The sequence below is a fragment of the Mucor velutinosus genome (assembly GCF_035048745.1).
Source record: "Mucor velutinosus strain NIH1002 chromosome Unknown tig00001564, whole genome shotgun sequence".
In the NCBI taxonomy this organism is placed as follows: Eukaryota; Fungi; Mucoromycota; class Mucoromycetes; order Mucorales; family Mucoraceae; genus Mucor; species Mucor velutinosus.
Window position 1 is genome coordinate 2165935 of NW_027041906.1, and position 14363 is coordinate 2180297.

General features: G+C 39.5%; 8 protein-coding genes across 8 annotated transcripts; 3 read left to right on the forward strand and 5 right to left on the reverse strand.

Moving 5' to 3' along the window:
• Window positions 1-61: 61 nt before the first annotated feature.
• On the forward strand, window positions 62-430 carry ATC70_010999 (uncharacterized protein; the record flags this gene model as incomplete). Its single annotated transcript, XM_064830202.1, has 1 exon — window positions 62-430. The coding sequence occupies one exon, from the start codon at window positions 62-64 to the stop codon at window positions 428-430; it is 369 nt and encodes a 122-aa protein (XP_064682704.1).
• A 105-nt stretch (window positions 431-535) lies between these two features.
• Window positions 536-1609, forward strand: ATC70_011000 (uncharacterized protein; the record flags this gene model as incomplete). The annotated part of the gene is made up of 6 exons (XM_064830203.1): window positions 536-809; window positions 876-937; window positions 1014-1022; window positions 1074-1174; window positions 1233-1345; window positions 1398-1609. The coding sequence occupies 6 exons, from the start codon at window positions 536-538 to the stop codon at window positions 1607-1609; spliced, it is 771 nt and encodes a 256-aa protein (XP_064682705.1).
• Window positions 1610-1745: 136 nt separating this feature from the next.
• On the reverse strand, window positions 1746-2313 carry ATC70_011001 (uncharacterized protein; the record flags this gene model as incomplete). The annotated part of the gene is made up of 4 exons (XM_064830204.1): window positions 1746-1889; window positions 1950-2048; window positions 2111-2182; window positions 2239-2313. The coding sequence occupies 4 exons, from the start codon at window positions 2311-2313 to the stop codon at window positions 1746-1748; spliced, it is 390 nt and encodes a 129-aa protein (XP_064682706.1).
• A 216-nt stretch (window positions 2314-2529) lies between these two features.
• Window positions 2530-4287, reverse strand: ATC70_011002 (MFS domain-containing protein; the record flags this gene model as incomplete). The annotated part of the gene is made up of 6 exons (XM_064830205.1): window positions 2530-2864; window positions 2926-3049; window positions 3116-3318; window positions 3382-3736; window positions 3821-4098; window positions 4161-4287. The coding sequence occupies 6 exons, from the start codon at window positions 4285-4287 to the stop codon at window positions 2530-2532; spliced, it is 1422 nt and encodes a 473-aa protein (XP_064682707.1).
• A 2684-nt stretch (window positions 4288-6971) lies between these two features.
• ATC70_011003 (uncharacterized protein) lies at window positions 6972-8047 on the reverse strand (the record flags this gene model as incomplete). Its single annotated transcript, XM_064830206.1, has 3 exons — window positions 6972-7121; window positions 7195-7751; window positions 7816-8047. 3 exons carry the CDS (start codon window positions 8045-8047, stop codon window positions 6972-6974), a joined length of 939 nt encoding a protein of 312 aa, XP_064682708.1.
• Window positions 8048-8308: 261 nt separating this feature from the next.
• Window positions 8309-9610, reverse strand: ATC70_011004 (uncharacterized protein; the record flags this gene model as incomplete). Its single annotated transcript, XM_064830207.1, has 5 exons — window positions 8309-8340; window positions 8399-9019; window positions 9235-9366; window positions 9444-9484; window positions 9561-9610. 5 exons carry the CDS (start codon window positions 9608-9610, stop codon window positions 8309-8311), a joined length of 876 nt encoding a protein of 291 aa, XP_064682709.1.
• A 1062-nt stretch (window positions 9611-10672) lies between these two features.
• Window positions 10673-11644, reverse strand: CHK1_2 (Chk1 protein kinase; the record flags this gene model as incomplete). The annotated part of the gene is made up of 5 exons (XM_064830208.1): window positions 10673-10796; window positions 10854-10909; window positions 10965-11036; window positions 11088-11463; window positions 11514-11644. The coding sequence occupies 5 exons, from the start codon at window positions 11642-11644 to the stop codon at window positions 10673-10675; spliced, it is 759 nt and encodes a 252-aa protein (XP_064682710.1).
• Window positions 11645-11882: 238 nt separating this feature from the next.
• ATC70_011006 (uncharacterized protein) lies at window positions 11883-13359 on the forward strand (the record flags this gene model as incomplete). The annotated part of the gene is made up of 4 exons (XM_064830209.1): window positions 11883-12301; window positions 12367-12702; window positions 12775-12957; window positions 13017-13359. The coding sequence occupies 4 exons, from the start codon at window positions 11883-11885 to the stop codon at window positions 13357-13359; spliced, it is 1281 nt and encodes a 426-aa protein (XP_064682711.1).
• Window positions 13360-14363: the final 1004 nt, after the last annotated feature.

Genomic DNA, 14363 nt, shown 5'->3' on the forward strand with positions numbered 1-14363 from the left:
TAAACCTTATGGAGATATCTACTGCTTAATATAAACATTTAATTAACACAAACACAACAAGATGCAGGATATGTTATATGTGAAATATGCTGCCAGCCGCTATCATACGTTTCAGAAAAAGACCTGTATCTTGACGGTATCTGGGCTCTTTTGTATACTAGACAAGAACAGCAACATTGACTTTTACTCTCATTTGCAGCAAGATGAATACTACATTTATAGTGGAGACACTTGTTGTAGCTACATTCAGGGTCTTTTAATGGAGCTGCCGTGTCGATTATTTGATGCTGGCCTCGTTGTTGAACAACAGGACCGGCCAAGTCAATGCTGTTCTGTGATCCGTTTCACAGCATCCAACAAGGAATACACATTTCTTGCAAAGACCCAAGACCAAAAGGAAGGTTGGGTGTATGCCATTGCCAATGGATAGTCGTCAGAGTAGTAGATAGACAACTGTATTTATATGCTGTCTTTTTTTTTCTTAGCCTCTCTTTTCTCTCTCTCTCTCTCTCTCTCTTTCATCAGTAATAAAATCATGTTTCAATATCAACAGCCATATGATCAATTACCGCCCACAGCAGCCATGTTTCATCCACCTCCATTGATGCCGCCCGCCATATTCTATCGAAGACATAGCCGAAGAACAGGCAAAGTCAAGTTCTTCAACATGGCCAAAGGCTATGGCTTTATTATTCCAAATCAATCACAGTATCCTCAAGAGCAACCTCATGAATTGACATCCAACAAAAAGGCATCCTCATCCTGTTCATCGCCTGTCAATGAATTCAAACCAAATAGAGTGGAAGAAGGTCTGTGTGTCTTGTTATCAGAGGTTTAAACCTGGCATTTAACGTCAATTTTTTTGATATTCACAGTCTTTGTTCATCATACTTCAATTTTAAGTTTGAATAAGGGTTACTTGGCTACTCTAAATAAGGTTTGTTATACGCCCTGCTGTTTTTGTTTATTTGTTTACATGTTGAATGTTTATGTGTTTTATGTTGTAAAATTAGGGAGAAGAGGTATAAATTTCACGAGACTATGATGGCTGGCATCTTGTAACCGGTTTCTAGGTTGAATATGAACTACACGATGGTCCAAAGGGCATCTATGCTCTGTATGTCACTGGTATTTATGGGCGCTACTTGGACTGCAACAAGTATGCTATTGATTAGTAAGTGTTCAGGTATATGCTACAAAAAGACACTGTGGTGATTCACATATGCCAGTAGTCAAACCAATACCGCCAATGCCATTGCAGCTACTACGACATCATCTTCCTCCTCCACGACTATTACCACCCAGCAACACGAATCATCAGAGTATCGTCACCATATCAGTGAATGTAAATAGCTTCTTTATTACAATGTGCTTTTACTAACCATGAAAATTACTAGTAACAAACTCATTTCCTCCACCACCGCCGTCTCATCACAATACTGTTACGGCTCCTGCTTCTCTCCCAGTAGGCACTAATGGCGCCTATCCCTTGCCATCACTCTATCATCATCACCACCAACACCAACACCAACACCAACACCAACACCAACACCAACAACAACAACATTTCGTCACTTACATCATACCTCATCATCATCATTATTTATAAAGAAAGAGACATGGATGTAAACAATTCATTTGTATCGTATATATCAACGTGATTTGGTGGTGGAAAGTACGGTTGAACTGGTACATTTGATTTATATCGATTGCCCTATAGCATAAAAAAAAAAAAAAACCCATGATTAAGAAATAAAGGCGATCAAATAGGTATGCAAACATATAAACATTACGAGTCGAAGCGGTGTGCTTGCATTTACTGTTTTTTCAACTTGATCTAAATTCTCGGCTACTGCATTATACGTGTCTTTAACACGGTTGATCAATAACTATTGCATAATATGAATAGAGATTTCCTAGCAGCGCACATGGTATTCAATTTCGCTTACTTCCAATTGATCAATCTTGCCAAATGCTGTCTGTAATTCTTCATCTTTGGACTTTAGTGACTGAAGCAGCTCATTTATATTGTTCGTTTCAGACTGAACCTAATAACAGAGGCATGTTATTACACATTTTACTCATCCGAGCCTGATGCTGAGCATAATACTTTGTTGGCTAGGTCTGTGGTATCCTGAACACGTTTCATACATGATGTCGTTTCTTTTTTAAATGCTTCAATCTATCGAGTGTTTAGATCAGCATGCTGTGCCTTGCATCCATTCAGTTTTAGTTTACAGTTGGCTTACTGGCAGCATCAACCGAAAATGCATTGGTCAACTCATCCACTGCTTCATTCACAGTGGTTTCCATGATGCTTCAAATTAATTTGTTTTCAAGAAGGAGCGAAAAAAAAAAAAAAAAAAAAAAGAAAGTCAGAAATGCTTTATTCAAAATTGCGTGAGATGTTTGTATACAAAAAAAAAAGAGAACAGGTGTGTGTCAAGAGAAAAGGGAGCAGGAGGAAACATATGTATAGAAGTGCATAAAGGACTGTGTGAGAGAGTGAGGGAAGGCATATGGAAAAGCTTAATAAAACGTAGTCGTGTTACTGGGTATAAGTTGTAATGAGTGTGGTGAATCCAAATGAACAGGTGATTTTATCATATTGCTGTTCAGTTTTCTTCTTTGTTGTTGTGATACAGTCGTGAAAGACGGGTTATTCCGACGAGCCGATGCAGTTGTTACTGATGCAGTGGTGGAGGATTTCTTGAGGTGGGTTGATTTAATGTGTTTTCTAAGGGATCTTGAATGAAAGTAGGCTTTTTCGCAACCAGGCATAGAGCATAAATAGGGTCGAATATCGGAATGTGTTTTTATATGTGTACTGAGGGAATCAGGTCTAGAAAAAGTCTTGTTGCAGCCTATCATTTGAAAATGTGAGTATTTGTTATTATCCACTTGTAGCAAATTACACACACATACCTATCACGGTACAGACAAAAGGCCGTTCACCTGTATGTGTTCTCATGTGATTGTGCATTTTATGTCTCTTCATGAATGGTTTCTTATTTCTAGCACAGTCTTTCCATTCACAAAAGTAAGTGGCCTGTTTAATATCATGTTAGGTAAGCCGTTTGTGTGTATGTGTGCAATTATTTATATATATATATACCTTGCCACTGCCGATATGATTTTCGCAAATGTGCGTCATAAGCTTCTCCAAAGAGGGTGCTTGAGATGTACATTTGACCCATAAACAGGAATACATTTCCACAGTGTTCTCGGCGGAAGTTTGGCTGTATAATGCAGATGGATCTGCTGGTTCAATCTTGATTTCATGTGAAGTTTGGCCTGATGAGAAGCTCTTGTTTGTGTCTAGTAACATGTGTGCGTGTGTTGGTTGTTAGGTAAAGTTTGTTGATTTGAATATACACATACCTATTCTTGCTTGTTCGTAAAAAGCTCGACAGTCGACATCGGCAGCAGATCTATTTGATCTTTCCATCTCCAATTGTACTACACGTTCAATAAGCTGCTCCCGTGATAATTGGGTCAAGGCGGAATCGTCGTGATGATGCTGCTTATACTGTTGTACGTTGGTATCGATAATGACTTGACTATCGTTGTAGTAATCATGACTGTAAGGCATAGGAAGGAGTGTCTGTTCATAGGGGTCCTGTTTCTGCTGATGCTGTTGTTTACTCTGCGGCTGAATAGTCAATAGCAGATTGGAATTAGCAGGATGATGATTTTCGGAATATCCTTTTTGTAACAACATCAAATGATCTTGATGCTAAATATACAATTAAACAAAAAGTTAGCTTTTTATCCTTCTGTGTCAGTGCACGATGAATTCCTTTTTTTTTTAGTCACTTACGGATAGCGAAGGAACGAGTTGTTGTTGCTGCTGTTGTTGTTGTTGTTGTTGTTGTTGTTGATGCATAGAGTTGGAGAAATATGCTTGGTTCAGAAAGGATGTAAAACCAAACATTTGTGAATTGTCAGATAAACTGAGATCAGGGGTACGGATACCAGGTGAGCAAGATGCTTCAGAGTTGTTGTTACTGTAGGCACAGAAATTGAATTGGTTTTGGATCAGCCAATCTTCGTGATTTTGTTGCTGTTCCTGCAGCAATGGTGTGTTTAACAAAATGTCTAGCATGTACATGTGTTAATCGAGATGTAATGGAATCCAATGACTGACTATGTATACAAACCTTGTTCATTGGGTGGCGAGTGAGGTGAAGGATAGAAGTGATTCAGCATTTGCTTGCAAGTAGTAGATGAGGTAAAGATTTTCAATTCGTCTGATTTGATGTTATCTTGTTGGTATGAGTAGGACATGGCTCTGATTTTTTTTTTTTGGATTTCCTGGGAAATAAGGCGAGAGTGAGAAATGGGGATGTGGAGATAACAGGCGGACGGAGACAAAGTGAGGAAGAGAGAGAGAGAGAGAGAAAGAGGGAAATAACATGCACAAAATTAAGTACCTTTTTATAACTGTAAAAAAAAAAACCAAAAATAAACAGGTTCAAGCATACAGCAAATGTAATTGTTGACAATTTTTAATAATCAGCAGCAAATCTACATTAAACTGCTGCTTTTTGGTGTAAATTGGCTGATAAAAATCACAGCATGGATCACCTTTCCACCCTCATAAAAATAATCTCGTTTTTTCTATATACACTCAATATTGGAACAATGATGACATTTGGTCATTAATATCATCAGCTTTCATTTCAATTTAGAATCAAAGCACATGTAACACGCTTTGCCTAGTTCTTGTTGTAACACACACCATGAAAACTAGAATAATCGGACGACACCGGTATTACGGTTTGTTTTGTGTTATACCCCCATATTACAACATACGATTCCAAATAAAGAGCGAGAGAGGGGTGGGAGCACCTGTTTACGCATCCCTTCCTATGCCACAGTATACAGAATGGCTTATCAAAGACTGTATCTATGTGCATACGTGTCTGACTACCCAATTACATGAAGCAGTGCTTTCCAATACCCAGCTGTGAGTCGAGCTGGCTAGGCGTGTACATATCTCGTAGCAAATCAAAGGCAGAAAAGCTTATTTTCGACCGTTTTTGTCGGCTGATGCGCGACAACATTACTGTTTCTAAAATAGATTGTGGACATAATACATCTGCTTAACCCGAGCTAATCTTATGAACTATAACATGTCTCATGAAATTAACATTGACTTGATTTTCAGGGGTCAAGGCGTCGAAATTGACGCGACAAAAAAAAAATAAAGTCTATTCTGCAACTAGCTGTAGTGTTATTCAGTAAAATATCCTTGGATCAAGCGCATTTGTAAAGGCGTAATGTGGATCACATTGGACAATCAGAAATAGAGAGAATCGAATTGCATGTCTGTACACATCAACGGAAATGGATCAGCAACTTTTGTTGCAAACAAACAGACTTAGATTCATGTGATAAACAGCTACCTCGAGGCTTTTTTATACGGGCTCTCCTAACGCATGGAACGAGGCGGTGTTGGGGGTGGTGATGATGGATTTCAGGTACAACTACATATTCTGATTGATTGATGTAATAATCGACCATGGCCCTACCCGAAAAGAATATTCACATACTTTATAAGCATATGAAAGAATGAATGCTCTCCTATTTCGGCGAAGCATCATGTAGAAAGAGGGCTGGACATTTCATGCGAGTTCCTAACATTTGCTATGCCAACCATGTTCATTTTCCTGGCCTATGTTTGTGATGTATCTCAATTGCAATGAGATCTTTTGACATGTTGAATGTAGTGAGCTAAAGCTTTGGTTATGACCTTTATAAATGACGGATCATTTACATACATAGCTCCATGGCCACTCTGCGAAATATTTTGTTTATGTATTCATACAAAAGCTTGCTGAGAAATCAAAGCCAGGGTCGTTCATTGTCGATGACAGTTTTCACACAAATGAGGTTTATACTACCGTCAACAATATGGGCCCAAAACTTTCTCATGGTAGTAAGGAGATATTTCATGGTAATGCCCGACTCTCCATCAATTCGAAAGAGTGTTTGTAAAATGGTCAGCATTGCTGCCACCATGAATCTTCTGACCTGGCATGATCATCCTGCATGATTTGGTGCCTGAAAACTACACCCGAGCTGACCTATCAAATGGTAGTGGTTTGATGGTCAAATGTTGGTTCTCCAAGGCAATGCACAAGCTGTCTACATGGTTTCAACTCACTAGCTTTGTACTTTTTACTTGGTCTGCCAAAATGATCTCAATATCCACGTTTCGAATCATGAATCGGAAGGAGATCAACTTGACAATTTCAAGATTCCACAACATTCCATGGTTAATTCGTCCTACTATTACCAAGCATTGGTTACACATGAGCTCGGTTCATGTCTTTGTCTCTTGCAGTAACCACAATAGCCTCCCTGCATGGTTCGCACTTCCTGGGGTTCCAATAGCTGAGGAGGGTAGATTGTAGTATTGCGCATTCGTGTTTACGCTGATTGTAGATGTAAAAAAGAGTTTTTTTTTTTTTTTTTTTTTTTTTTTCTAGAAATGAGATGGTTATACCAAACCTCATAAATGAAAACGAATGATCTTGTCTCGCCCCCCCCCCCCCACAATGAAATAGAAATAAGACGACCTTTTCAAAAGGGATGAATAGGATCGGGAGCGGATTGAGTTTTTGTTGTTTTCACACATCAAATGACATGAACAACAAAAGGCATTTTCTCGTTTCCATGTGTGAAAAATGCAGAAGGGGGGCCATTCATTACTCCAAATGCTAGACTGCACTCGTTGGACAGTAAGTATAATGTCACATTATCGAATGAAATAATCAAATCATCAGGCACAACATTACAAAATATAGGAAAGAGCCGATACCAGATTACTCATCCAAACATAAACATACAGGTGATGCTTTCTTTGCAGAGTCTAGCTCCATCACCCAACAAACATATATCAAAACAACGTTATATACAAACAATTTATATTAGGAAAAGAGCCGAGCCAACCTTAGACATTTGTTTTATTTCAAGTCTGATGCTGTCTCAACGTGTTGATGCTGTTGTGGTTCTTGTTGATCAGGCTTGTGATCAGCAGCGTCATTTCCCGGTATTACAGTAGTGGTAGGTGTAGTAGAAGTAGCTGTAGCAGCGGCGTCTCTCTTCTTTTCAGCCTATGCATATGATAAACAAGATTCATCAGATGATCCGCACTTCCAAATATTCCATCTGAAATGATTAACTTACAGCAATTCTCTTAGCTTCCTCATGGACAGTAGACACTTTGCCAGCCACCCGAGATGCGAACCCTTGTACCTTCAAACTAGCTCTAGAGTTCATCAGATTTTGCATTCTAGATGAAGCAGGTGATGCTGCCGTAGTAGTAGTAGTAGTAGTAGTAGTAGTAGTATTAGTAGTAGTATTTGCGGCAGTGGCAGAGCTATCGACCGCATTATCCGCAGGGACAGCAGCTACAGGGACGCTTTTCTCTTTCAAAGTACTCGAGCTATGAAACTTTTGATTCAACTGAGTCAAGCTAAGACCCATCTTGGTCAAATAACCATTGACGCGAGTGGAAACACCATGCTTTTCATCAAATTCGGCTCCCTTATTCACCACAGATTCTGTCAAAACATAGCCTGATGCCAAAAGTTCCGCCATCACATGAGAAACTGATTTACTCTCCTGAGGTTGCTGTTGTTGCTGCTGCTGAGCATTGCTTACTACCGGTGTCGTGATGTTCTCGGCCGTTAGCACCTGCTTGAAATAGGGCTCTACTTCAATTGGACTATCGTCGACCACAGCTATACAAAGGATCCCATCCATGAATACTTTACCGCTGCATAAATCTCATGTGAATGACTGTACCTTGGCTCAGCAATGTGGCAGTTTTCGCTGCTGAATCTTTTTCAAACATAATCAGAGCTATTTGATGCTTTTCATCTTGGAAATCCTTCTTCATCTCGAAGGCAGCAATGATGCCACAGAAGGAGAAAAAGTCCTTGATCGTAGCTTCTTGCGTCTCTAGTGAAATATTTTTGACAAGAACAAGCTGTGAACTGGGTTCGGCAGGAATGTTGATAGACCATGAATTATCCATTGCAGTTATGTACAGAGAAAAAACGATAAAACCTCAATTTATGAAACTGACCACAACACAGGGTTCATTCTCTATCAACAAGCTCCGCACATGAATCATCAAATGCAAATGTAAAATGTGGTTTAAATATTGAGATTTATGTATTTTGTTACAAAGAAATTTGTCTATTCCTCTTCTTTTTCATGTAAAAAACGATGAATGCATAGACATTGTGAGTCTAAACAAACACCATAAATTAAATTGTTATCAACGTGATCAAACTTAAAGAGCAGAAGCACCAGTAATAATATCAACTAGTTAAAGTAAATCTAATTAGTAAAAGTAACAATATACATAATTTAGCACACTTACTCAATTCGTTGGTAATAACGGCTTGACGACCACGGTTGAAAGTCATGGTCAACTTTTGGATCATCTCACCAGCGTTCTTGGTAGCGTTCTCCATAGCAGCACGCTTGGCACACATTTCAGCAGCATGGCCTTCAGCCATGGCCCAGTAGAGACCGTTAGCAAAAGAGAATTCTTGGAGGTTAGCAAGAACATCATCCTCGATTTCATAAACAGCAAAGTTGGGAGAAGCCTTGAAGGTGGCTTCAGAGTAGACGGGGATGGTTTCAGCTTCGTAAGAGACAACAGAGTGGAACTTGTTGTAGACAATGTTGGCGGAATCGAACTCGAGCTCAGAAGACTTGATAATATCAACAATGGAAGCAGCCTCTTGGAAAGTAGGAACATCCTTACCGATTTGGTTGAACGTAATGGCAATTTGCTTACGGGCAACACGACTCAATTGAGCCTTGGGCTTGTCACCGAGAACAACGAGATCGGAGGTGGGGTGTTCAGCAGCGACCCTGCGAGTGGCCTTGGAGACGCTGGAGTGAATACCGCCACAAAGACCACGATCAGATGAAGAGGCGACGATGAGAATCTTGCCATCATCAGCAACCTTGGTCTCAGCATTGGCAAAGAGAGCTATAATAGAAGGTGGTATGTATTAATATTCCCCGCAAAATGTCTAAAAGATTATCTCCAATCATCCCTATAAACCCTTCCTCTCTCATCCTAACACACACACACACACACACACACACACACACACACACACACACACACACACACACACACACACACACACACACACGCATCCCTCCTCGACAATCTATCCCAATCATGTTATAATACTTTACAGTTGGAAGCTTGACCGAAAACACGGGCGGCTTCCATACCACGTTGAGCCTTGTTGACCTTGGTGGAAGCAATCATCTTCATAGACTTGGTAATCTTTTCGATGTTTTGGACAGACTTCAAACGTTGTTGAACTAGTAACAAAATCAATTAATTATGCTGGCCATTTCGCAGCTAGTGTTGCACGTATGTTTCTTTTCTCGATATTTACTTTCTTTCAAGGTAGCCATATTACGGGCTTGAACAGCCTTGCTATAAAAGATGACAAGGGGAGGATGTGAGCTTAAAAACACTGTTCATTGGTATCATATGTTGTCTGTATCGGTACCTGACGGGAGCAGCAGTAGGGCGTGCAATGCGAGAGACAGTGAACAACATTGCTTATTTTTACAAAGATATATAAAAAAAAAAACTGTACAAAGTTAAGAAATACAAAATCTTTAGGTGGTGGTTCCTTTTTTAGGGTGATTCGTTTGGTTGTGAAAAGACTGTGGGGCCATCCCCGGACTTTCCAAAGTGTATAGTCTACGTCACAAGAGATGGAATCAAGACATGGCTTACTATTCAGCAATGCATCATGGCCAATCATCACTGTAAATGTGTTTTCTTGCTTGCAATCACAAGTGTACTGATGCAGCAGCACATTGGAGGATCCAACATACCTAGACATTTGGAGTAGAATAACACGGATGCTGTACAGTTCCAGTTGAACATTTATTAAGGAAATGCTCTAGTAGATGGCTGGACATTTGACTCGAGCTCGAAGTATGAATTCCCAACATTTGGTTATTGAATTGCCTCCTTTTTCAAGAAAAAATAATCATATCTGTCAGGCTATACAGTGCCTGAAAGGATCTATTTTGTTGAAGATTGATCAAGTAACATCTATTCGGCAGCTTTGGAAATCAGAACAGAGGTGATCATCATACAAATGTCTCTATACAATCTTTAGATTCATGAAAAGATGATGTGGATGCTTGAGATCAACATTTGACACATTCAATCTCTACTGATTGCACCAAGTCAAAGTTTTTATAATTTCCCTTATAGAATGATGTATGTGTGTTTGTAAACACATGTCTGTGAGAACGCCTTTAAAGACAAATGATAAAAATCTTTCTTTATTACCTAGAAGGCATGGTAAATCTGAAAAACACTAGGCCAACTATCACTACTGCTGTCTATACTACTATTATCATCTCCAATCAACCCCTAAGAAGGACAGCCACTATTCAAGAGCACCAAACATCCAGCCGTATACAATGCGGTATTTCTACAGTGCTGTATATTTGCGCCTTGCGTTTGTGTGTGTGCGAGAAAGAGAGCTTGACTGTGTGTGTGTGTGTGTGTGTGTGTGTGTGTGTGTGTGCATGGTTTCATCCCTTGCCACGATGGTGTAATGCTTAAAAAGCACAAGACTAAGATTCCTTTTTATTGGTTTCAATCAATCAGCATAGGCTCAACAAGAGCATCCTTCTCCTCATCTTCCTCGGATTCTTCGTTATGGGTTGGGAATTCGACATCATCAATGTTGATTTCTTGTTGGATCAAATCAACAGACAGGCTAGTTTTTAAATGTTTGATTAGATAGGAATATTTTCAGCATTTGAGGATACTTTACTTGAGCGATTTTAATAGACTTTTGCTTGGATGTGCAAAATCAAGCGCTTTCTCACACTAAACAAACGTGAATATACTATATAGGTCTACGCACATTATGGCCACAACTTACGTCTTTTACCGATGAGCGCTGCTCTGATTGCAATGATAACGATTCATCCAATGTGAGCATTCTGACTTTTGCCTGTGGTCAACATGAGTATCCACTGCCAAATTTCAAGCGACCCATACTTACATGATGTGGTATACGTGATGTTTGATTATCCTGTGGTGCGCCACTCGTACGATAAGCGTGTTGGCTAAAGAAGATTGACGGACAGGCATTGCTTGGCGTATGGACATTTGATTTCTTCCTTGGCTTTCTCAACAACAAACCACTTGAAGCATAGTGACTAAATGCTTGTTGATTAGCTAAATCAACCGATCTCTTTCGAGCTCCCTGGTGAGGAGTGAGAACTGACATGCTTTGCAGCTTTTCCGTCAGAGGACATTCCATGTCATTTGTGTTGTCTGGGGTGATTTCATCAAACACTTTCAAGAGCAAGCTGTCAATCACTTGATTTGTTTCTTTCAGCTTGGCGCCTTTATCTGGCAAAGTGTCGATAACGGATCTACGGTATCTGATGAGCGATTTACTTGCATCTCGCAAATATATACCTACTGGTTACTCAGCATCTGTGAGTTTCTTTCTCGAAGTTCATGAAGCTCTGCTCTGGAATATCGACTTAATTTCTTAGTTGTGCTTGATTTGCTGTCAATAGCATACGGATGTCGTAGCATGGAGGAATTCATATTGCTTAAAAAGAACTTTTACTTGGGTGTGTGTGTAAAAAAAAAAAAAAAAATATGGATAAAAGAGAGGGATAAAATACGTTGAAATCATGCAAAAGGAAAAAAAAGAATACTATCAATGCGGCAGTTCAACCTTCTGATTTGGATTCAATCAATGATGATGACTTGTTATTATTACACCTACTCTTTTTCTTTTTCTTTCTTTTTTTTCCCGAGATAAAAACGACAATACACTACCATGTCGCAACCACAAAGAGTATTCAGTGCAAGAAGAGAAGATGACGACGAGGTAAACACGCCACTTATTGCGAGAGACATCCCTGGCGCTTCATCCAACGCATCTCCAAGACCAAATGCCTCACGTTCTTTCCCACAAAGAAGCTCTCATTACAACACTTTTGTCGAACAGCAACAACAGAAATTGCAAGCAAGGTCCAACAAACCCAAACTACCTATGCGTACAACTAAAATCTCTCAGAAGTTGAAGCTGTTTCCCGAAGACAACGATCAATGGAATGAAGATGCTGATCAAAACGAAGCTGATGTGTATACTCAGATTGCAAAGATACCGCACGGCATGGCGAGACAAGAGGCTGAAATGCTGAACAAAATGGATCGAAGTGAACTGTCAAGAATGACAGCTTATTGTACCGCATCGTAAGTTTTGTTATTGCTGTCGACAAGCGAACGATGTTGTGTAACAATCGCATAAACTCTGATAGTGCTTATCGCATGGATGCGTTGGTGAAATATCTTCAATCCAAGAAGAAATCAAACGGCACTGCCCCCAAACGATTCGACGAATGTCTGTATACACCTTATGCATTTACGTATCCAGTAGCACCACCTCACGCATCTGCCAACTCTGTCAATACAAGCCAAAAATTACCTGAGATGTTCTTGTTCGATTACGGTGTTGTTGTGTTTTGGGGTATGACTCTCAAAGAAGAGCAGAGGATATTGAAACTGTTGGTTCCATTCGAGGAGGAAAAACTTGATGCCGATGATGTTGAGACGGAAGAGTTCCATTACTACTACAATGAAGCATACCAGCCACGGTAAAGTAAATGTGGATGCAAACTCTGCCCTTACTCATTCTTTCAATCTTTTTTTTTTTATTCAAATTGCAGTATCTACAATGATATTATTACGCTAAGACACCCATCAAACTATCTTATCAAATTGACTATTGCACATGCAATCGCACAAAGTGTCAAGATGACTCTCTTCGAGAGGCTGATTGATGATACCATCAACGAAACCAAATACATTCCTCAGGTCATGGCTGAAAGTGGAAATATACAAATGTCTAGGTAAGCTGCACATTTTGCACACACACACACAGCACCAAAGTTAAGCAATACCCGAGTAGAACTGCAATTACAAAAAAGATTGGCCAGTTGTTCATCATGCGTATCAATGTCAATTTGGTCTCCAACATTTTAGATACACCAGAGATCTTTTGGTCAGAGCCTACTTTGGAGCCATTATACAGCGCTATCCGTGGCTATTTGGAAATCTCACAACGGGTGGAACTCTTGAATCAGAGAGTAGAAGTGATCAGTGATTTATTGGAAATGCTGAAGGATCATTTGAATAGTTCGCATGGTGAGCATTTGGAATGGATTGTGATCTGGTTGATTGGAATGGAGATTTTAGTTGCTGTCATTACCACTTCATTAGACGCATTCAGTCTGTACTATAATAAAGAGTAAGCGAAGAAGGGCAGCCATTATTCAAATGATAAATTCTGCTTGGCATGCAAAGACTATAATGTAATAATGTGTTGTATGTTGTTTGTATTGTCAAAGAACTCGTACTGTTAGATCAATGTTTGATCCAAAAGGGTAATTGATGCAAGAGCACTGACACTAAGGATTCCTTTGAATGGTCTTGATGGGCTTGCTGGGTGAGCTATCCTCAAGGTGCAACGATAACATCTGAACACCTTTGAATGTCATATTGAACTGTTCATACAAATATAGACATGTATACTGTGATTTAGTACGTCGTGATTAAGCGCGATGTGCCGCATACGGATTGCATCCTTACTTTTGCATGTTTAAGTGATTACATATGAACAATTGTGCGCTTCATTGTTATGTTCAATAGCTTGATTTTCAATTCCCAATGAGATTGCTATTCCATCGCGATCATATACAAGCTTATATGGTCCACAATAAGAGACATTTTTGCAGAAGCAGTAATGACTCCGTATAACTTATTGTCCTATTGTAACAGTCCATAGTTATTGTTGGATAATGAAAACTTTATTTCGTTGCTTCAGCCTCTTAGCCAATCAGATTGCTTGAAAACTCCGCTGACCTAAAAAAAATTTTGCGAGGGTTTCCCCCTGTTTTGATGTGAGGCAAAATTTTAAGCTCAGCTATATATAGCAATATAGCCGTTGCTATCATCAAACTTCCCCCAGGTGCTAGAGCATGCCTTACTTACACCATCTAGCTTTTAGATTCTAGCGTTGAGACTCTCAATCATCACTAAAGTAAGTAGCAATAACCAAATGGAGGCAGCCTATCCATCTCCTAGTCTCGGATAAAGTCTTGTTGAGCTTCAGCGATAGGCACATCCACCACAACGTAATAATGTATGCTTCAAAGAAACATAATAAAAGAAAAAAGGAACAGAAGAAAAGAACATGCTACAGTAGTACTACTACAGTAGTACTACAGGAGTATGAAGGCAAAAAAAGAAATACTCA